General features: G+C 39.8%; 2 protein-coding genes across 4 annotated transcripts; one reads left to right on the forward strand and one right to left on the reverse strand.

Annotated features, from left to right (window-relative positions):
- Positions 1 to 1,164: 1,164 nt before the first annotated feature.
- kdm2ba (lysine (K)-specific demethylase 2Ba) lies at positions 1,165 to 13,017 on the reverse strand. Of its 3 annotated transcripts, XM_069683136.1 has the most exons (11): positions 12,910 to 13,017; positions 9,668 to 9,892; positions 9,356 to 9,499; positions 8,489 to 8,575; positions 6,045 to 6,326; positions 5,135 to 5,952; positions 4,775 to 4,938; positions 4,523 to 4,684; positions 4,212 to 4,430; positions 3,959 to 4,028; positions 2,279 to 2,367 (listed from the first exon to the last, which is right to left on the reverse strand). In XM_069683136.1, exons 1-11 carry the CDS (start codon positions 12,961 to 12,963, stop codon positions 2,361 to 2,363), a joined length of 2,232 nt encoding a protein of 743 aa, XP_069539237.1. In that variant the 5' UTR covers positions 12,964 to 13,017; the 3' UTR covers positions 2,279 to 2,360. The 3 variants fall into 3 exon arrangements, with proteins under 3 accessions (XP_069539236.1, XP_069539235.1, XP_069539237.1); XM_069683135.1 differs by lacking the exon at positions 3,959 to 4,028 and having other exon boundaries at positions 1,165 to 2,367; positions 9,668 to 9,889; XM_069683134.1 differs by lacking the exon at positions 3,959 to 4,028 and having other exon boundaries at positions 1,165 to 2,367.
- A 2,406-nt stretch (positions 13,018 to 15,423) lies between these two features.
- LOC138610210 (calcium release-activated calcium channel protein 1-like) lies at positions 15,424 to 20,334 on the forward strand. Its single transcript, XM_069682921.1, has 2 exons — positions 15,424 to 15,738; positions 17,622 to 20,334. Exons 1-2 carry the CDS (start codon positions 15,625 to 15,627, stop codon positions 18,168 to 18,170), a joined length of 663 nt encoding a protein of 220 aa, XP_069539022.1. The 5' UTR covers positions 15,424 to 15,624; the 3' UTR covers positions 18,171 to 20,334.
- Positions 20,335 to 22,717: the final 2,383 nt, after the last annotated feature.

The following is a 22,717-nucleotide window of genomic DNA, read 5'->3' on the forward strand; positions in this document are numbered from 1 at the left end:
AAAACGCACTACTTGCCAGGAAAACGGGAGGCATCTTCTTTGGTATTTTACAGACCAAAAGATTGTTTTTTAAATAATCTAAATGTAAATGTGTCCTTGATGTAGCCTTAGTTATATTTTCCACAGGGCAGCTTCAGTATGTGTGGTTGTATTACAGTAGGTGGTAATCTTGCCCTGATTTACATTTTCCATCTTGCAAAAATATTTTTTTAATGGTTCCCAACCTCAGAATAAATGTGTAAAGTAAGAAAATAATTTAAAGGAAAAAAAATTTAAATTTTAAAAAAGAGGGAACTACAGAGTTTACATCCATGGTAAATTGTTTATGAGGCTATACCAAGTCAGGGCTTTGAGCCCCGAATGCTAACATCAGAGTGCTTACATGCTGAAGTTTAGCCGGTATTGCGTTTATCATGGTAACTATATTAAGCATGCTAATATTTGCTAACACAAAGTAAAGCCAAGGCTTGTTGGAATATCAGTTTGTTAGAGATAAAGTCATTTGATATTATAGTACTGGAAACAATAAAACTTTACCTGACTTAATGAAGGCGCTTTGTTACAAGTTAACTTTAACCTTCACTAGCGGTAGTGGTATTTTACAACTACTTTACATTTTACACAAACCATATAACCTCACAGTTGCACTAGAGGGATTAAAGTCACTAGATCATCAACATCAGCATTTCTTCCACTGGGCAGCATTGATGTCTGTACTGAATGCTAAAGCTACCAGTGTAGTAACTGTTGAGATTTTTGTGTCTGACCGAATATCAGTGGGCTGCACGGTGTACAGTGGTTAGCGCTGTTGTGTAGTTCGAGTCCCGGTTTGGACGTAGGGGGCCTTGCTGTGTTGAGTTTGCATGTTCTCCCCGTGCATGCGTGGGTTCCCTCCGGGTACTCCAGCTTCCTCCCACAGTCCAAAGACATGCTGGTTAGGTTCTCTGGTGACTCTAAAATTGCCCGTAGGTGTGAATTTGAACGTTAATGGTTGCCTGTCTCTATGCGTCAGCCCTGTGATTGACAGGCGATCAGTCCAGGTTTTACCCCGCCTCTCGCCCAATGACCCCCCGACAGATTGATATTGCCAGGGTCATGAATCACTCTCATAAAAAAACAAATGGTTAATTTCCTTCAGATTATGAAAAGTGATGACAGTAATGGTACAAATGAAATTATTTTAATGCATATTAGCACTTAGTTTTTGCATTTACAAATATAAACATTATCACATTCACCTGAGGTGATAGATTACAGCACATCACACCCCAAAATACACACAACATCTACTGTATGGAGTTATTTTAAACATATGCAAATGTGTTATTTGCATAATTCTGTCACTTAATTACATAGTTATATAAATCTGTTTTCATTATAGAAAGCCAGCGTCAGGTAAAGTGTCAGTCGAACCTTCCTGTCACTAGCTCTTAGGAGCTAAACCCACCAACTGGAACCATCCCGATAAATTATTTCTTAGCAGTATTTGACCCAGCTCTGGGACATCCATGTCAAGTTGCTGAAAAAGTGAATAAATACTTACTGTAATAAAAAAGAAAGTCAATAAATTAATGTTGAAATGCTGGAGAAAACCCAGACAAGCACAACAAACAACGATCCATCAAAGTGTTAATGGATCAAACAACGATCCATTGAAGTGTTAAGGTAAGTGAAGATATGAGGGTGTAACAGGTATTTGAAATTTGTTATCTTTCTTTAAATACATTCTAAATATTCAGGAAGTATTTATGATAATTTAGTCACATTTTTTGACCGTTTAGGTTATTAATGTCAAATTTTGGCACACGTTGTATGAAGGCAAACTGAGACAGAGTACAGTGCCGTACAGTCTCTGTGAGACACTGTAAACTCATGAAATGATGTTTGTATAAAAATACTGTTTTCAAATATTTAAAGAATAAAAATAAACAACTAAAAAGTCAATTACAAGAACGTCTTTATAAAAGTACGATATCAACGCAGGTACATGCATGCTGCTTCCTCTTTATCTGTCCAGTGACTGTCCAACAGAGTCCGTCTGAGATCTCAACCCAGAACTCTGTCTCTCCTTTCAGTTTGTGTACTACGACATCCATTCAGAAAGTGTCCACAGGGCCAGTTTGAAAAGGAAAAAAATTGATCCATTAAGTGCAAAGAGAGTCAATGAGTTTGATTCATGTGGGAACTAGCTCGACTTCTGCAGCAGTTTGTCCTCTTTGAGTCTGAACGGCACGCTCACAGACATCTCTGCGATGAACCTCTCGCAGCCTGTCTTGGTCACCTGTTTGCAGAAGCGAAGGTCGATCTGACAGATGCTTCCACAGCGCTTGAAGAAGTTTAGGGAATGGTCCGTGACCCGGTTACAGACTGAAAGGAACAGAGAAAAAAATAAACGGTGATAAGCTTGATATTTAAAACAGAATTTGTGAGGAAAATCATTTAATTGTCTCCTCTTTTCTGACCCATAACATCAAGAAAACTACAAGATCGCAATACACTGAAATTGTCCCGAGTTCCCGGCTCATTTGCAACTTATTTACAATGATACAACTTCAATTCAAGAGAGGTAACATTAAATATAAACTCGTCTTTTTGGAATTTATCATTTATTATAATTGCAGTATGTTCTATTGATTACTGTTCTGGATCAATAATGCATCGCCTTGATGCATCGCCTGCCCTGCATCAAGACGTAAATACACCATCCACTTTGTCTGCGGTCCCCACATTAACTATTTGAGAATGCACAGGCTGAAGGCATGTTAGTGGACAAATGTACAGCTTACATTGTCTATATAAAGAGTGATCAGCATGAATAAATAAACACAGCCTTGTACGTTTTCTTCCTGTCTATTTCGGTGGAAGACTAAGAGGGAGCAGAGGTTAATTAGTTACCTGTGGCAACAATTTAAGTACAGTCTCACAGGGATAGAAGATCAAAAATAATGGCTGAACTTAATTAGTATTTAGTTAAGAACCTGCTTTGGTCGAAGGAATCTGATGTTACTCATGACGCTGCTTCTTCCTCCCATGTGGTATTTTTTAGTGGCCTTTGTGAATGTTAGTTTCTAAAAATCACACCTACTTTAATGTACTCGATACCTACTAGATTATTTTGGTGTCATTTTTATGATTTTTTTATGACTTTACCTTTTTTGCATTTACATTTGGACACATCCTAAAATGTAAATATTCAAGTACAACATAACTGGACTCCATCTTTGCAGAAAAGTGTCCATCTTCATTTGCAGTTTTGCTGTCGTATATTCCACTGTGTATACTTGTTTTACTTTCTGGGTCCATTGAGTGTGCCGTGGTGCATGCCCTCTCCTCCAATTTACAGTTATAATTTTCCTATCAATCATTAGAAGTATGTGTAATATATCTCTTTGTCCGTTACATGCAGGGGTGGCTCTCCAAGTAGGAACAACAGAGGATCCATTGGGATAACAATTTTCATTATATTTTTCAATCTCCACTTTTATATCAGCATTACTGGACAATCCCAGAATTCATGTGAATGGTCTCCAGTTATCCCACATTTCCTCCAACATAGAGCTGATACTGAACCTTGAGCCCCTTTCCCACTGGTCAGGAAACCCGCTAACACCGGCTAATACACAGCTTCTTTCCTTAATGGGAAATGTTACAATCAGCATTCAGACCCGGGTCAAATGACTCTGCAGTAGACCCGGGTAATTATTGCCTCGGCTTCGATTGACATTGATGGGAACAGAAAACCCAGGTCGACTCGCTAATCTCCGCCCCCTCTCTGGCGCGATGCTATGACACGCAATGAAGTTCTGCCCACTGTCGCGTAAATACAGAACAACAACAACAACGGCAAATTTGTTCTTTGTTCAGTGCAGGATGCAGCAACACCGGCAAGACAGCGAGGTGAGGGAGCTGCTTACCAAAGAGTATAATGTACGTTCTGTGCGTACTATTGTTTACTAACCCTGTCTCCGGCGCATTTGTGACGTCAGACGGTGATGCAGCAGAAAAGAGGCCGACAGGAGTATACTCCACTGGCAATGGGAAAAGAGACAATCGGCATTTTATTAGCGGGTCTTCCCGGGTCTGAAAAACCTGCCTTCGAATAACTTTATTGTATTCATTGTTTTATTTTTCATGGTTCCTACCCATCATCGGATGCCGACTTAATGGATTACTAAGAATGTAATAAAAACAACACTGTTCGCAGTTCTCACCTGACAGGTTGATGTCTGTGAGCGAGTCTCTGGTTGTGGTCCCGGCTGCCGTCAGCAGGTTGACTGACTGGTCGTTGATGTGGTTGCAGTAGCTCAGGTCCAGACTGGACAGAAAAGGCATCTGCCGACTGATGAGACGTAAAGACGTGTCGGTGATGTCCAACCCTGCCAGCCGCAGGTCCTCCACGTTCCGCAGCTTGCAGCGGTTATCCAGTTGACCTGTCGGTGGGTCGCATAAAGAACATCACAATTTTGACAATAAAGAGATGACTATAAGCCCCATGAATGAGAGGGCTTGTACTTTGGGTTACCTGGTCTGTTGTCTGTGGGGGGTGAGAGTAGGTCCCTCATCTGTGCGTCTTTGAGTCCTTCCACCCACTGGACGTCCAGGGTGCGCAACAGAGGGCAGCTGGAGGTGCATAGCGCAGACACAGCAGCCCAAGAACACCCAGATAACTTCAACACTCGCAGACCTGAACAACAGAGCAGCGCTTTATAACACCCAAGCAGAACAAGCAAAACAAACTACAGGTGTCCACAGATCAGGAATCAGTCATTGTCACCTGGTAATCTATTAATGAGCCAGCTTAATTGCTTCTTGGAAATGTTCGTCCAACTGAGGTCGAGGGAAAGCGGCTGTCTGCGGATAATCCCACTTAGCATGAGTGGTGTGATGGATGTGCAGCGGTTCAGATCGATCCTTGTCCAAAGTCTTTTATCACAACACCTAGACATAAGAGAGAGATTTGTGATGCATGTTAGGCCTACACATCAAAACACAGGCTGTAATTGCTCCGTAACACTTAAACAAGGGATCATTTGTGCATACTGTGCAGCAATATTTGAGTTTGTTCTTTTGCATGACCTGCGCTGTCAAACATAAAAGGTAATAATGCGGTTTGAAGTGTGTGCAGATCACTTACCATCTGTTCCACGTCTTGCAAACTCTCATGCAGACACACAGCTCCTGGTGGGTGAGATAGCCAAAGATCTTCATCCAGACCTCGCGCTGTATAACATGGGTTTTACCATCTTTTAGTGGCAGTCTGTCGGGGGGCGGGCTTATCGGAGGGGGCCTGATGACGTGCCGCTCCATTTGGACACACTTGGGTGGGGAGTGCGGGGGCGGCGGCCGGTTGGTCGGGGTGCTCCTGTTGAAGCCCAGTGGAGTGATCTGACTTGGGTAGAAGTGGCGCAGCTCCCAGGGAGTCCCGTTCATCTCTTTGGCCTTGAGGTGGGACCTCTGATCCCCGAGTTCGCTGCCGTTGCGGAACAACCTCTTAGGTTCCTCGTTTTCTGACTCTGGCTCCACCTTCAGGGGTTGGCGGTTCTCGTTGGCCAGGCAGTCCTCTGTCTTCTGGATCTCCTGATTCAGGGCTTTGCTCAGCTCTCGGCTCAGCTCTCTGTTAGGTAAACGGCGCTTACGGCGAGCTTTTGGACGCGGCCCTTTTTCCTGGGTCTCGCTTCCGCCCTCGCTGCTGGGGCCGGCCTGCGGAGAGCTGCAGAGAGACTGGTCGCTGTCTCCAACAGGAGTTTTAATGCAGGGAGTCAACAGTTCAATCTTGGAGTCCTTCTCTTCTCTTTCTTCTTGAGCATCTCCAAAACGAGCTCTCCTCTCTACACCACTCCTGAAGTGTGGCTCCCTTCCTCCTCCACTCTCCTCCTCGTATGCGTCTTCATCCTCTACTTCTTTCTTGATTTGGTGCAGAAATTTGGGAAAATAAGGATCGTCTGACCTTTCCTGCAAGAAAGAAAGATATGACAATTACTTACATTATGCTGAGTCAATCCAAAACACTTGCATCTAAAAGATCACTTAAAAATGATACAAACCTTCTTCCTCACACCGAGATCCTCATCATCATCATCATCATCAAACAGCTTCCTCTTTTTCCTCAGTTTGTCCTCAGGCCTGGACCGGGGCAGGTTGCAGGGGGAGAGCAGAGGTGGCTGTCTGTGCAGAGACTCCTCTGGTCTGTACCTCGGTGTCTCCTCTCTGTCTGGTCTCCTTTTGGCTGAAGAAGAAACATCCCCATCCTCCTTCATAGGCTTCTGTTCCCTCAGCAGAGAGCCAGGGAGGTTGGAGGCGTACTTGAACCCGGGACCCCTTTTTTGCTTCAATGCCAGAGGGGACAAAAATTGCGAAACAACTTTATACCTTTAGCCTATCGTGAGCAGAAAAATCAACTGCGCTATAAGTGTACCTGATGTTTAATAAGCTCAACACTGTGACCAAAAGAAGAAGTGTGTCCCTGGTTTCCTGCTTCTGTGGCACACAGTTACATGTGACTGACTTTCACAAACTAGAAAAGTATGAACAGGAAGTAGCAAGATGATACAAATATAGACACTTGATTACTGAAAGCGACAGTTATAAGTGATACCAAACTCTTAGGAATATTTGGCGGTAATTGTTTTCAAAGTTAAAACACTTCCGTCACACACTTAGTCAGCTGTTACCTAATCTGTAACACTACATTACTGGTGCACTCATGTGCATTCATTTATGTAAGACTTATGAGGAACTCAGACATGCTTTAATGATTGCCACATCAGCAACTAATAAAGAGTCATGATGATTCTCATTTTGAGTAATACATGAATTACTACTAATTATGTCTTTATTCATTGATTAATTCCCTGTTAATATCTAGTATTAATTAATACTGTATATTCATGAGTTAATCACCACAATGGGCTGATTCCCCTCTGTACTTCATAGTGAGTTAATAATCGTGCCTCACCAAGAAAAGTCATAACATGATTATATCTTTGTAAATCATTAGCCAATAAAAAATTTAAACAGATTCTGATTTCACTCTGGGACAATAGCCAGTAGGAACACAAATAAAGTAACTACAGCAATTCATAGTAAATCTGAGTAAGAAGCCTGCGTACAAGTCATGACCTGAGAAATGATTAAAAAATAACTTATCATTGATGACCATAATTAGTTAGAAAAAAGCTGTTTATTTAACGTTGGTTTCCAAACACAAGCCTTCACCAAAGAAAGAAAAAGGCTTTTGGCAGAAGTTTGGCAGAAGATAGGCAGACAGTTCTTCAAATTAGAGAGAGCCTCTTGCAGATTCAGGCTGTTTATTTGTTGCATCCCAAAAAAAGTTACTGTAAAACAAAAATACACAAAGAAACATAACATGTCACATTATCAAAGAAACGCATGCATTCATTCAACTATACAGTGTAGCACACTGCTCAAATAACTCCTTGTACAACTAGCATAACTGCTGCATCCATATGTAAACACTAAACACATTGGCTTGATGCTAACAAATACATGAAATTGCCAATAACGGGCTAGCAGAATTAGCATCGTGATCGCGGTAATTTTAATTATAGTGCTGCTCAGCCCCTGAGCCAGGTTGACCTCAGAACTTAATTTTGTCATTAAGTTCGTCCCTCTCAGGTTTCCGTAGGGTCAGTCTGGAGCGTGAAAGCGACCGGGCAGCAGACTAAATGAGCATATCAGCACTTTAAAGTTCGTTTCCACAGAGTATATGAAATATATGCCTGTACATATAAGTGTATATCATGTTGTTAAGTGTGTTAAGTAAAATAGATCATTTGTCAAGTCAAAATTACCGCGATCGCGATGCTAATTCTGCTAGCCCATTATTGGCTATTTCCATTATGTTTTAGCATCAGGCTAACGAAGTGTCAAGACCTTATATACGGATGCGGCAGTTATGCTAGCTGTACGAGGAGTTTTTTGAGCAATGTGCTACACTGTACAGTTGATTGAATATGCATTTGCTACTTTGATAATGTGAACAGTTGTCTTTCTTTTTGTATTTTTGTTTTACAGTACCTTTATTTGGGAAGCAACAAATAAATAGCCTGAACCTGGAAGATGCTGTCTCTCATTTTAAGAACTGTTTACTTATCTCCTGCCAAACTAATGATGGCCTTCAATGACAACATTTATTTTTGAATTATTTCTCAGGTCATGACTGGTATGCAGGCTTCTTGCAGGATTTACTGTGAAATGCTGTAGTTACTTTATTTGTGTTCCTACTTGCTGGATATTAACAGGGAATTACTCAATGAATACAGATGAAATTCATAGTAATTCATGTACTACTCAATATGTGAATTATCATGACTCCTTATTTGTTGCTGATGTGGTAATCATTTATGTATGTTTTAGTTCCTCATAAGTCATACATGAATCAAGCATTACTAAATGCTTATGAGCGCACCAGTATTGTAAAGTGTTATCCATAATCTAAATCCTCTGACTCACACATATTTGTACTCACTTTTCCACTCTTTCCAGCGTGGTTGCATTTGGGGCATTCCCAGCAGTTCGGCAGCTCGTCGTTCACCACTCCTGAGGCGTCGCACACCTGATGAAACAAGAAGAAACTTAGCCGTCAAGAAGAAGCTTCTTCGTTTGTGTTTTTTACACAAACTAAACAGGAAGTGAAAGTGACTTGTGACATTTGTCTGTTTGGCAGGTTAGCAAAGTTTAACCTCAGCTGTGGTTACCACGCAGACTCTTGCTCCATGCATTAAATAGAAAAGGGAAGTAGGTATAACGACTCGTACTTGAGGAGCTTAAATCACTACTTCAAAGTGCCATCAGTGTCTAGATTGTTGTGTTTTACGGAAGACTGATATAAAACAATTTTGCTGTGGCATGCAAAACAGCTAGACAGTGCTTGTTTGAGAAACTGGTTTGACCGAGCCTGTTGTAGCAAATATCTCCTATGTTTTTGACACTATTACAAACAGGGTGTGTGCTACTTTACATTCTGTTTTGGTTTTCACTCACGAACACTTTTGGCTCTACGCGCTCGCATCCCTTTCAGGCAATAAACTCATTCATGAATGTCTTCATCCCTAAATGCTCGAGAGTTTGGTGGGAGTCCAATCCTTACACATAATGATGTCATACATGAGCCATAAAATCTCCAGAACGATGAGTGTGCTCATTGTTAAATAAACAACGCAAATTCCACCTCCAATTAACTCCAGTGAGTACAATCCAAGCGTCTGAGTCACTCGCATTATGTTCAGACGTCCTGGGATTCCTGGCACTCTTACTTTAACAGATATGAGTCAACGAGAGAATGACTTGATGGAGGTGGAGTTTTTCAGCTGTTCCCAGCCCTTTATCTCTTTACCTTGAGGCAGTTTGGATGGACGATCTCGTTGCAGATGGAGCACTCCATCAGCATGAAGTTGAACTTGTCCTCCTCCTCCTCCAGTGTGTCCTCTTTCCCTGCCTCTTTACACACCACACACACCGCCGTGTGGGGCAGAACCGGCTGCATGGACAAAAACAAATATCAAGAACATGCAAGAATAAATACATTCAATTCAATAAAGCAGATTGTACAGCATCTGTTTGCTTTTTCAGGAGAGAAACTGTCTCTTATTAGTAGAAAACATGCACGAATGATTTGTTAAACTTTTGAATATGCTGACAAGCTTACCGCAATGCACTGCCTCATAATGCAGGACTGCTTCATGCGCCCCGGCCCTCCAAACTTCTTCATGTCTTTGCAGAAGTGACACTCGCCACATTCAGTCCGAAGGCAAGCTTCGCACTTTCTGCAGCGTGTCCTCCTGCGCCGCGCTCCGGATGAGCTGCGGTTGGACGGCAGCTTAACAGCCGACGTCGTACCCATCTTGGGCTTTGGCCGGTTGGCTGCCCGCTGCTGGAGGAGAAAGAGTGAGAGAAGTCAGACGAAGGCCAGAAAATAAAAAGACTTACTGACACTGGAAAGTGGAAAGTTTACTCCTGTAAGCCACAAACCTGTCAGTACTATCAGGACTGATAGAAAGTCATGCCTGACATGTTTGATTAACACAATATAGTGATGATTCATTTGTTAGCTTGACTCATAATAGGCTCTTCCTGCTGCTACAAGCCAATCTAGAAAGTCTAGTTATCATTATTCTGTTTTTTTGTACACAGGTTTCAGGGATTGGCCTGCTAGAAAAAAAACAATCAAGACCAAACAGGTTTGCTACATTTCTCTACACGTCTTGTGAAGGAAATGGACGACCGGTTTTAGACAGTATGATAACAGTTAAATTCAATATTGGACACCAAACATGCTGACAGTGAAACAAATGGCATTTGTAGGGCTCCACAAATTACTGTTAGTAGGCCTGTATATTGATCAGTTTGTTACCTTTATCTTAAATCATTTTGATGATGCTTTTGTGCAAAGGAGTGTACAATTTAGGTTACTTTCTTAGAATTTAAAAGCAATTTCATCTAAAAAAAGATTGAAGAAGAAAATTGTAAAAAGAAAAAACATTGCCCCCTATAATTTTAATTAGCCCATTTTGTTTAATCTAAAACTCAAAATTGATCATATCGCAGAGAGAATAGCAGAAAATCATCACATTTGAGAAGCAGGAACAAACAAATCATAATACATGTGTTTTCAAAATAGACCAGCTGACGATTCATTTAAGAAAAAGAAAGTGAAATTATATCAAAATAAATAATTTATGTTTATCAGATCAAACCCACACATTTATATAATCAATGTTTAACCTGCCCCACAGGCTGACCTTCCTGTTCACACATACTCTCTGTGTGACTCACAGGGCTGAGTAAAAGACATGCAAGATGGTTATTTAACTAATTTTACACGTTTGTGAGGGTAAAAGACTCATCACACACCCACAGCTTTGCATCTATGATCCTCAACTCACGTTTGCCAATTTTCTCTCATGTATTTTTAGTCTCTTCTCTGTTGCCATGGCAGAACCGTGAAGCACCAGAGAAATAAGACAAATCAGAGAGCATCACAGTTTCAACACGTTTGAATAGAGGACCACAGGAGATGGATAAAAATAAGCTCACAGGAGGAGGTTATGATAACGTGCGAGGCTGTGAACGCTTATCTATTACCAGATTATTCTAAGCTAACTACTACATAGCCTTTATTTGATCACATGTTGATTTGATGTAACAATGCCATGGTGCTGTAGACAGGTCTAACAGGTAAAATCAGACGCAAATAGAATAAGGCATTCCCAGCTAACATGCTTTCTGAACGATGATATAACAGAGACAAAGAAGAGGAACAGGTCCTGAATATGTTCCCTATGACAGAGAAAAATGTTAGTAATTCTATTAATATCTGTTTTCTCTTTTTGTGCTTCTGGAGAATTTAGTCGAGACAGGGAATAATCCATCAGACAGATTTCTATAAACCCGTCTGACTGGCGCGAAAACATGGAGACATCAAAGGTTTGCCACTGCTGCAGGGTGGCTGTGACTGTCAACATCACATTTATTTTAAAATTCAGCTGCTTTCTTATTTTACTGACCTTGTCTGACACAACATTTTTCCTAATATAGATATAAAGTATAACGTATGACGTGTCCCTGCAAAGTTTTGACCATAAAACATATTCAACATCTTCCAATCCTTGAACGTCTTTAACTTTTACCTTGCTTTTTTATTCTGATAGATACAAATCAAATGTGGCAACAAAAAAATCAGAGCGGTCGACATCAGCTGACCCTTCTTTACTGTAACTCTGTGCAGTAATATGTCAGGAATCTGGGATTGGCTACTGAGGCCTGTGAACAAAAACATGGCCTATATTCTTCTGAACGCGGTCTTCTGACTCAGCGTGGATTTCAGTGGGAGGAAGAAAGTCACAAGGCTCTTCGATTGTACAGTGGTCCTTAACACAAATAATAATTGTGCGCCTCTGTTTACAACAATGTGTCATAAAAGAAGAGGTCAAAATAGCCTCTCTTATGAGCTGTTGGTGGGTGTTGTTGGTATAAACATTGTGTAAGAGCAAAGAGGTCTTGTGTCAGCACTTCTCATATGTCTAATGGAGACTTGTGCAATAACACATAAGCCTTGTTAGAAAGCAACAAATCAAAACTTTGTCCAGAGAAAACTAAAGGAACTAAAATCACCACTACTGCGATACTAAACACAATTTAGCCGGGGGGGTTTGAGGGGTCACTGGACCCCAGTTTGGGACCAACTGGACTACCAGCAACAGAAGTAGAGCCCCTTCATTGTTCCCTCTCCCCATCCCCCCTCCTCAGCTCTGTCCCTGCCTAAACAACAATTTAAAACAACAATATACTTCTTAAAAGTCTTCTTATAAGGAACAGACTGCTCAGTAAATTTACAGGAAGTGAGAGGAAATTATACGACAAAAGTGTTTTCTCAGAGGACATGTGGTACGTTTAGTGTACATGTGTAAATCACAGCTTCTCCAGCGTGAAGTTGTCTTAAAACTAGTGGAGTTTCTGGGTGCAGCCACTATTATGTGACATTACTGGATGAAAGTGCTTTAAATTAAAGAGATGGGCTGTAAAAATGGGTCAGTTGTAGCTTACATGAAAGATGTCCAAGGTGGAGAGGACACGGTGTGTTTGGACGGCTAACAGAGAATCAATACTGATAAGCAGACCGAGTCTATTAAACTACTTGAACAGAGCATTTAGCTAGCGTTAGTCTGTATGAACTGGTTAAATGTAGAGGACGGTTTAAAAGTCTCCGTCCTCCTTTTAACTCGACGAGATACAGAGAAGAAGAGCGGGTGAAAACCCAACGTTAACCTGAAGCAGCTGAAGAAATACAGCACTACGCTCACAAAAACCTTTATTTCAGACATCACACTTGGCCACTAAACTACACACGCATAAATAGAGGTTACATAATAAAATAGTAGGAGCTCTGACCTGTTCAGACTCTGAATCATATTCCTCATCGTCGCCGCTCAATGACAAGGCCATGGCTCCTCTCTCTCATCGTTTGTGAACAGCAGAGAAAACTAACATGGCTGAACAAGACTCCTCCAGCTCAGCTAACTCCCCCCTCCTTCACATCGCACCGAAACAGGCAGCTGCTGGCAATGTTCATTATGATGCGTTCAGGAAACATGGGGAATCGGGGTTAACACCGGCTTACTGCCTATTCAATGTATTCACAGCATTGAGATTTGAACTCAAAATAGTTTCTGAAAAGACGTGAAGGCAAATTACAGAAATAATACATATTTCTTGTTTATGTATAAAATATCACTTTATCAGTTGAATCACTGAGTAGTGGAGTAGTAAGGTTAAAAAAAGGAAACATAAACTTAACAGGCGTTGCAACGGTAATTAACGAGCGACCTGACAGCAGCATCAATGCTAACAGGAAGTAAAGATAAGCAAGTAGCACAAGATGTTTCACTCCTACACATTTCCGTCCTTACTTCTCGTGGCTTTTGTAGTGCCAGTGAGTCAGTGAGTGACATTCCTCAATTGTTCACTTGAATTTCTTTACATCATAATCCTGAACGGTTTAATATGTTCGTAATATTCTGATACTACAGACACACGATTTTGAGTTTTATCGCTGAACAACCTGTAATTAGTTTGGTTTCTGTAATAATTCACATTTTCTATATAATTTAGCTTAATGGCTAAAAAGGTACAATGTTTTTTGAGTAAGTCAGTCACCTGAGCAGGTGTTTTACCCGTGGAATACCAATACAGAAGAGATTAAGTAATGTCTACTGATATAAATAACAGACCTCATCACTGATTGCTTACACATATTAAATATGGTAGATATTGTTCCTTTGAAATTTAAGTAGCCTACTATTGATACACAGACAGTTACCAGTCTCACATTGTCCAAAAAATGGAGACACAGATTCAGCTCTTTATCCTCAAAGTTATTGCTTTTTCTAGATGCAATGTGCTCGTAAACTGAGACAATTAAACAATACATGTGTCACTCCTGGACTGTGTGATATAATACGGATGATGTAATAATGAATCACTATCATAAAGCCACTAGGGGTTGAACATGTCTTACTTTTGGCGTCATCCAGTGGTAGTATGAAGAATGACTCTTTGGTTCAGAATTCATTTGAATGACAATGAAAGCTGTTAAAGCTGAAGTATAATTGAGGGATTTTATTATGATGATATTTTATATTATATTACCTCTTTTTTTGGTAGGCCTAATACAGCTTAGGTTACCCTGCACAAAGGGACCCATAGGATCTATATTTCAGGAAATATATTTCCACCAGAGATCATACTTAAAATAAAAATATCTGACCTTGAAGGGACAGATTCAACAGTCTCCTTTAAACATAGACTTGATTGATGTGAGATCAGATTTCAAAGTGCTCCCACGCAAGATATCACTAAAAAATAATCAACCTGATCCTGTGGCAGTGCAAACTAATATTTAACTGGATCTTGCTCCAAAATGTTATCTGGCCACTGGCCCATGGATCCAAACCATCACAGCCTTTGAAAAGTAGATACCACAGTATAACTTCTAAGCTTTGAAGTATCTTCTTCTCCATTTGTATCAAACAAGAACGGTTAAAACGGCATCATTAATATGGCCGAAGCCAAAAGCATCTCAGCCTTGTACTCAACACTGTTGGTTGAGTGCTTTTTTGCCAGCACAATCAGCAAACACCTTATTTATAGATCCATTGTTTTAAAGTTCTGACTTACACAATAAGAACCTATATTTCTTTGTCTTATGGTGGATTTCATGGCACACATTCTTCCACCCTTTTATGTGCCTCTTATGGTTCTTAATTGAGGAATATCACAAGTGTTCTTTTCCTATATATCTTTTTTTAATGTGCAGTAAACAGAGTTTGCCAATTTGTGATTCTCCTCCTGTTTTTCTCTGCCCTCAGGGGGTGGAGGTCTGCCATGGTGTGCCCTGTTTACTCACTCCACTGTGGCAGCAGAACCTACTTTATTATCCCAACTGTCCAAAATAGCTTAGTCATAGGTAGTAAAGTGTGCATTGCTCTTTGGTATTGACTTGTGTGATTAAGTAGCAGTTACTTTATTTAGTGGTCAGAAGTTTGAATATACACAGGAAGGCCCACAAAACCTCCTGTCTAAAATAAAGGTCATTGCGAAACTCAATTTACATTCTTGTATATTTTTGCTTCATCGTTGTATGCGACTTAATGTTACCATATTCATTTAAATGTAATGATATACTCAAGTTGTTGTGTGCAGCAATGACAAGCCACTAACCACTGCACACAAGTGGATGCACCATCTGGCTGTATTAAGAGGAAAACCAGTAAACTGACAGGAAACCAGCTTCATGAATAATGGTCCACTTCCGCCACCTGGAGGCGACCTGCTACAGCGCTGGTTGAGAGCATTGGATTGTGGGTATGTGGTGTTTCCTGACAGACTCTGACAGCCAGTCAGCTGTTGTAGAAAAGTTTTGACATAGTTTGGTAGCTTTCCGTAGCTCGTGTTGAGTAAATGTCGGAATTGTTAGGCACTAAATCTCCTGCCTGCGCTTTTCATTTGTAAACTTCACCGAGTAACTTCCTGTGAATCCATCCGGTTATTAACTTGGTTAACTATTAATAAGAAAAACAACTGTGTTGATTTAGATCAACTTTCGGAATGAGTTTAAACGAGCACTCCATGCAGGCTCTGTCGTGGAGGAAACTCTACTTGAGTCGAGCCAAACTTAAAGCCACCAGCCGGACTTCAGCTCTGCTGTCTGGATTCGCGATGGTAAGTCAAATCTTTGACGCCAATGCTTCCTCTTCACATGTTTACGGCATGAATGCAAACTCACTATAGGCCCGACCGCTGATACATATGTGACGCAGATTATTGTGAACAAGGACTGTGTCGATCCTGACACTTTTCCGGCCTAATGCTAGCGCCTGTGCACCTTTTATTTACATTTAATAACCGCTTATCTCCGTCAGGACAGAGTAATGAACTCAGTACGGTAAAGGTCACAGTAACAAAAGAAGCAGTAGTCCGTTTAGTAGTGTGACTTTCCACAGGATGTGTCTGACTGTGCAACTGTGCTACAACAAAGGATCAAAAGTTTATGTAAATTAGGATTATTAACACACCTTTTTATAATCCCGGTTTAGACCCGCAGTGCTCAAGCACGAGCAACAGATGTTATTTCCTTGTTTTGTGTTTAACTTTCATACTGATTAAGACATCAATTTACAATAGAATCAATTGATTTCCAATTGTTAGATGTTACATATTGTTTATAGGCTAGTTGTTCTTTTTACTCTGTGCTCATGTTTAAAGATTTGGATCATGTTTGCATGTTTGATATTCTATCTTACAGCTTACTGTTGTATTAGCAGCATAAATATTGGCATTGTTTTGTATTTCAGACCTTAAATATATCGTTTTATTATTATTATTATTATTTTTTTTTTTTATTCACATGAAATGAACGTAATGCAGTGACACATCAACATATATTTTAATAATAACACCTAAACTCTGACCACAAGCTGTTATATATTGAGGTTAAAGAAGTATAATTGTATTGTAACATTGGATTTGATTTCATGTTTTGCTCCAATGCTTTGGCACATTTCTCAATTTCTCTGCACTGAAGATGCATTCCCAAAAGCTTCTCACATGTGCAGCTAAACACTAGTTAAACTGCAAAGGCTGTAACCATTACCTACAATTCATGTGTCAAAATCAAGTATATGTGTCAATAAATTAGTAATTTTGCTCCTAGATTTTCATGTGAGGTGAGGGGGGGAAATATTTACATGCAAAGGCCACACAACAAAGTACAAGACAGGAAAGTGAACATCCAGTAATAGTAGTTCAAAGTGAAGACAATTGTGCTTGGTCGAGACCTAAACAATATAAGGAAACCTACAATGTGCAATTACATTGGTAAATATTGCAATGAAGATATATTTTGAAGTGTGTATATTAGCTATAACTACAGATCCTGTATCTCAGTGCTGTTCAGCATGTTTTACACCAATCTGTGTTTTTAACACGGCATCCCTCCTGAATCCAAAGTAACTCAAAATAGCAGAAGTGCTGTTCTTTTTCAACTATCTTTTTTTTAAAGATTATTTTTGGCCATTTTGCTTGTATTTGATAGGATAGCTGAAGAGAGACAGGAAATATGGGGAGAACAGATTGGGGAGTGAGATGCAGCATGGGGCTGATGGCAGGAGTCAAGCCTGCCGCCACTGCCTCTAGGACTGTGGCCTCTGTATGTGGGCCGCCTGCTCTACCCACTGAGCTAAACCAGTGCCCCCTTTTCTAACTATCTTTTTTCATCTGATTGGCCAAGCTATGTGAATGCATGGCCCATGTATTCACAGCTCTGTCTGATAGTTAATAATGCTGAGTGTGAATGCATCATTCCTGTATCTTAATATTTATTAATTATTCAAGTTGCTTACTGATGCAGCCTGGTTTAAAAGGGTTTCAGGCAGGGAGGATATTTTCATTGCATAATCCAATGTATATATAACAAGAGCACATTTTCACTAGTGTAATATAACAGTTTGCTACACTTGTAGTATTTTTAGTATTATTCCAAAGCTTTCTAGTTTCTTGACAAACACAAAAATATAAACTGACTTTCTTCCCGTCTGATTCTCCAGGTTGCCATGGTGGAGGTGCAGCTAGAGCGGGATCACAAGTATCCTCCCGGGCTGCTGATAGCCTTCAGCGCCTGCACCACCATCCTGGTTGCCGTCCACCTCTTCGCCCTCATGATCAGCACCTGCATCCTCCCCAATCTCGAGGCCGTCAGCAACGTCCACAACCTCAACTCCGTCAACGAGTCTCCCCATGAGCGCATGCACCGCCACATAGAGCTGGCCTGGGCCTTTTCCACCGTCATCGGCACCCTCCTCTTCCTCACAGAGGTGATGCTGCTCTGCTGGGTGAAGTTCTTACCGCTCAGAACCACCGCTGAAGAAGACAATGGCAAGATAAGTTCAGGTGAGGCCGCCGCCATCGCCTCCACCTGCATAATGGTGCCGTTTGGAATCGTTTTCATCGTGTTCGCTGTGCACTTTTACCGCACGCTGGTCAGTCACAAAACGGACCGGCAGATCCGGGAGCTGGAGCAGGTCATCCGGCTCCAAAACCAGCTGGACCACCGGGCCGAGAACGACGACCTGAAGGACGCTGTGCATTTCCCCTGATTAGAGCCAGTGAGCGCACAACTGCAGCGGACATTGAGCAGTGCTTTTATTGTGAAATATCTTATAAAAGCTTTATTTTTTATGCGTATGGACTGTGCTCAGAGGCTTCTTTTGGAATTGCAAGCTTTATCTTTCGAGTGTTCGACAGTTTTGAAACCACTTTTCAATGATGCATGTTCACAAACTTTTACTTTTTTTTTATTAAAGAAATAATTTTACCTTTAACTTGAAGGTAAATCTTTTGTTCTCAGGCACTTATATTTCAGTGCCTTGAGTAAAGGCACATCATGTCACAGACATTTAAAAAAATTGCATCAGATTGTTAACCTGAGGAAAATCCACATTAGATATAAACAGTGCCAGTGAGTAGGTTAAAGGTGCTCTACCTAATCTGAATATGTCTCAACAAGGCCAGAGCGTCTTTTCAAACTTAGTTTAAATGGAGGAAGCGTGATAAATGTCTTTCTTCTTCCATCTGTAATCTACTGGTCTGTTCAAGCTGTAAAACTCAAAGTTTATTCTGTTGTTGGAGGTATACTACTGGACTTGCCACCACTACAGCAACCTGTGGTCTTCATACTTTCCAACAGTGGATTCAGTTGCTTTCTCAGTTAGACTTTGCATAGAGCAAAACCAAGCCTTTTTAATCATTACAGATGTTCATGTTCAAGCTGTAAATTGTCTGGTTGTTATATCATGAGAATCGCTTTATGCATGCTTTAAAACCAAAATTATGGAACATATGCATCCATCCTCATTGAACTTAATGGCAGTTATTTTAATGTGGTGTAGATACCTATTGGTTTAGGTCGTATTTAATGTTTTAAAGTCTTCTGGACAATTTAGATTTTACCTTTGTAGCTAAAGGCCTCATATTTGGAGAGCTCCAAAATTGCCATGCAAAGGAAAATGAAGATATCAGCAAAATATTGTTTAAAAAAAGAGATATCCAACAGTTTTTGTGTGCACAGTTTTCAAGAAGCTTTTTTTAGCTTAAATATATATTAAATATTTTTATAGCAAGGAAGAACCCTTTAATACGTCACATTTTTAGCCTGGTTGCGTCCTCTGTGTTCAAGACATCCTCTTATAAAATCAATCATGTTTTAAAAAAGATGAACTGCTTTTGCAATCCCACTATTCTGTAATGCATACAATCGTTACTGGCTTTGAAGAAGTACTGTTAAGCGTGGAATTACAAAGCATGCATGTGTTGGAAGTGTTGTGTTTAAGTTTGTATTTTTTGTACTTTTTGTAGTTTACAAGTTTCAGCATGCTGACACATTCTTAAATTACACATTGTTTGAGTTTGGATTATGTAGTTCTTTCTGTCCTGTGGCACACTGTCCAGTTGTCTTTACTGTTTTAATGGTCTTTACTGTAACATCTGTACGAAAAAACTTAAGTTCAAATCAGGAAACAACATTTGTTATCATCGGTTATTCTCTCATGCGATGATGTCATTACAGCATTTTTAAATGTATGTATAATATCCCATCATTGTATTCTCTGTGCACTGAATGTTACATCTTTCACAACACGAGAGGAAGTATACGTTTGGTCAAGTAGGCCTCAAGGAAAATACAGTTCATCTATATTAAACTGTATATGAAGGTAATGCGCTGCTTATTATATCGATATTATTCGTCTTAAATGCCCTCCCCCCCGCACATTTCATATTCTGTCATTGTAACGTTATTGCTTCTGTTGAACATTAGCTCCCAAAATTAGCTTCCCAATTGTCCTTAACAGATGATTGTCTCTGTGGTATGTAGCGAATACAGAGCCATAATAGTTGCATATATTTTAGTAAAATAGTTTTAGTGTTTGTTGTGTTCCTTTACCAGGAATGAAGTGAAGCTTTATTCAGGTCTCCTGCCAACACTCGTCATAGGACGCCTCTCATAGGGACAACCACCCGTGCCTTCTTTAAACACAGATGGATGCAAACAGAGGCATGTTTGTTTGGTTCAATTTGTGGTTTATTTATTTAATCCAGTGATTGTTGCTGTGTATAGAGAGTTTGCACTGCTTGTGATATGTCTCAGTGGTTTTATAGTAAATTCTGTGTTGTGAGTTTTGCTTGTGTATTGTTGGCAGCTCACAAAGCTGCAGCTTTGTCACCAGGATGTTTTTGTGTTACTGTTTGAGAATAAAACACATGAGAGGATTTATGAGTTCTGTATTATTTATTCATTCGTGTTTTTAAGAGTCCCATGTGAAAAAAAAGAGGGGGGGGAAAGACAAAGTTTTGTAATCTAAGAGGTCAAAAGGAAACCACACAGGAAATGTGTCCAAGCATGAAGTGGTGAGTTTAGCCGACTCTCAGTCACTTGGAGTCAGCGTGCATAACTGCAAAGCATGCAACTCCCTTGTCGCTGACTTTTACTGATGCTCTTGTGGCCATTAGCGTTCATTTGTTGCTGTTCTGAGTAGGTAGTGTGCATTTTACCTGTATTTGGCTTAGCACTCTAGGTACATAAAATGTTTTATTAAGGGATATTACAGTATTGCTTGTCAAAAGCAGCACCAACTTTAAACAGGTAACAAAGCATGGCTAATCCTGTTCAGGTCCCTGAATGCATCGCAAGTCATTCCGGCCTGATGACCACATTACTTGATCCAGACTCTTGTTTTAAGTCTGCTGTGCACCCAACAAGGCTCCCTGTCACAGAAATGTTGCATCTCATGAAACCATTAAAAGATACTGAACACATTAAAAAATAAATATCCAACAGTTAGTAATTAGTAATTTAATTAGTAGACTGAATAATAAGTCTAAAAGCAATTAATAGATAAATGTTAAAGGTACATCACCGACCGAAACACTGAGGTCACAACTTAGATATACATTTATAAAGACATTATTAAGGCCTGAGAAACATTGTAGCACATCAGCACAACTTTAATTAAGAGCAATTACACTGGTGATTATTGTCCTCTTAATACTTTCTTTAATACTTTGAGAGCTAATTTCTTAACAATAGAGTCATAGCGTAAAAATTCTGAACGCTAACATAACATAATAATAATAAAACCAGATAAAATACAGATGTATTGTCCTGTAACATGTCCTGTTAAGAGTTAAGGGCGCGTAATTATTTCCCTCATTGTGTTGAGGAATGACACAACACGCCTTCCACAGACCCGGGCTACCTGTTCAACAAGGAGGTTTCTAAAGAGTGAGAGTTAAGATTAGACCTTACCTGCTGCGTCACAGAGGTTCAGCCATAGCTTGACTTTACGACATTAAGGTCAAACACAAGCTGGGACATATTCCTGAAGGAAAATCATTACTTTTTTGTCCCTTCTTGCCTACTGATGTGTATTTGAGTTAAAACCACTGTATTCTGCTTTCTTTTTACATTAAAATGGGTTTAGGTTTGAGATTAGAAGAAGATTGAGACTGAGAAAATTCTGCACAGCCCTGTCTTCTTCAGTAACAGGCTTGAATTCCTCTTGATGGCTGGTGTTTTTTTGTGTTTGCTCCTCCTGATCCTCTCTGTGTCATGTTTAGGTTTTCTAAGATTGATGAGGAAGGATGCTTCAAGTGTACGCCGGTCCTGGCAGTGTGTTTACTGAAGAGATAATCCAGAGGTAAACAGAAACTGAGGCTGCAGGAGTAGAAAGTAGACTGAGTAAACTCACTCACATTTGGAATTGTGAAAAGCTTCCTTGTACACTCATACCTTGAAACACACCTACAAAAAAGTCCCACCATTAATCAGCTGCTCAACCTTCCTTTTGAATATCTGGCATATTTAAGGATTACTGCTTTTACACCACTTTAATGTGCAATAATATAATACACTATTTGTCTATATTACCTCATGTTCTTATACTATGCTATTATACTCCATGTATCCTGCTACGTTGTGTTTATTTACATATACTATAACTATCACATATAAAATACATTACAGTTTTTAATTATGGTTCATATGATAGTTATTAATAAACACACACTCCAAATATACTGTATCTGCTATGTCATGTGATTTGAATAATCAGAAACTACGCTATTTTATTCATCAATTATGATATGTTATCTTGTCTTATTATATTAATTGACTGAGAAAATATCAAAGCATTTTATTTCACTTCCATTTCAAATGTTTAAAACTTTTGAACAGATTCGTTTAATCAACATGTACAATTATAGAAATAAATGTTACCATTTGATAGAGATTTAGCCTGCCGTCAGAGCTTGAACATGTCATGGATAATGAGGTAATAATACATGAAGGCGTACGTTGTTTCAAAATTCCCTTTTTAATTTATGTGTTACAAAAGATGTTAATTATATATAAAAATGATATTACGGTGCGTAGAATCTTCTGAATCTGTATGAAAAACTCACACCTGTTACCTGTTAACTCACCTTCATCCCACATTTTGTGTTCTTCCGCCTCTCCCAAGGATCTATATTCCGTCTCTGTCTTCTGGCGGATGGATACATTCTCCAAACTGGGCGAAGCAACTGCGAAGACACCGAAAATAACAACATCTTTTCCACAATGTTGCTCCTTCAGAGGATGAAACTTTGG

The sequence above is a fragment of the Semicossyphus pulcher genome, unplaced genomic scaffold, assembly GCF_022749685.1.
Source record: "Semicossyphus pulcher isolate SPU_LCO1_2020_fin unplaced genomic scaffold, fSemPul1.0.p SCAF_6, whole genome shotgun sequence".
Lineage (NCBI taxonomy): Eukaryota > Metazoa > Chordata > Actinopteri > Labriformes > Labridae > Semicossyphus > Semicossyphus pulcher.

Excerpts from the sequence above, each read along its gene's own strand:
- kdm2ba (XM_069683134.1), bottom strand. The coding sequence starts at position 12,963 with ATGGCCTTGTCATTGAGCGGCGACGATGAGGAATATGATTCAGAGTCT. Across the intron at positions 4,685-4,774 it reads GCTCATTAATAGATTACCAG|GTCTGCGAGTGTTGAAGTTA; the intron begins GTGACAATGACT and ends TCTGTTGTTCAG. Across the intron at positions 2,368-4,211 it reads CACAGACATCAACCTGTCAG|TCTGTAACCGGGTCACGGAC; the intron begins GTGAGAACTGCG and ends TGTTCCTTTCAG.
- LOC138610210 (XM_069682921.1), top strand. The coding sequence starts at position 15,625 with ATGAGTTTAAACGAGCACTCCATGCAGGCTCTGTCGTGGAGGAAACTC. Across the intron at positions 15,739-17,621 it reads TGCTGTCTGGATTCGCGATG|GTTGCCATGGTGGAGGTGCA; the intron begins GTAAGTCAAATC and ends CTGATTCTCCAG.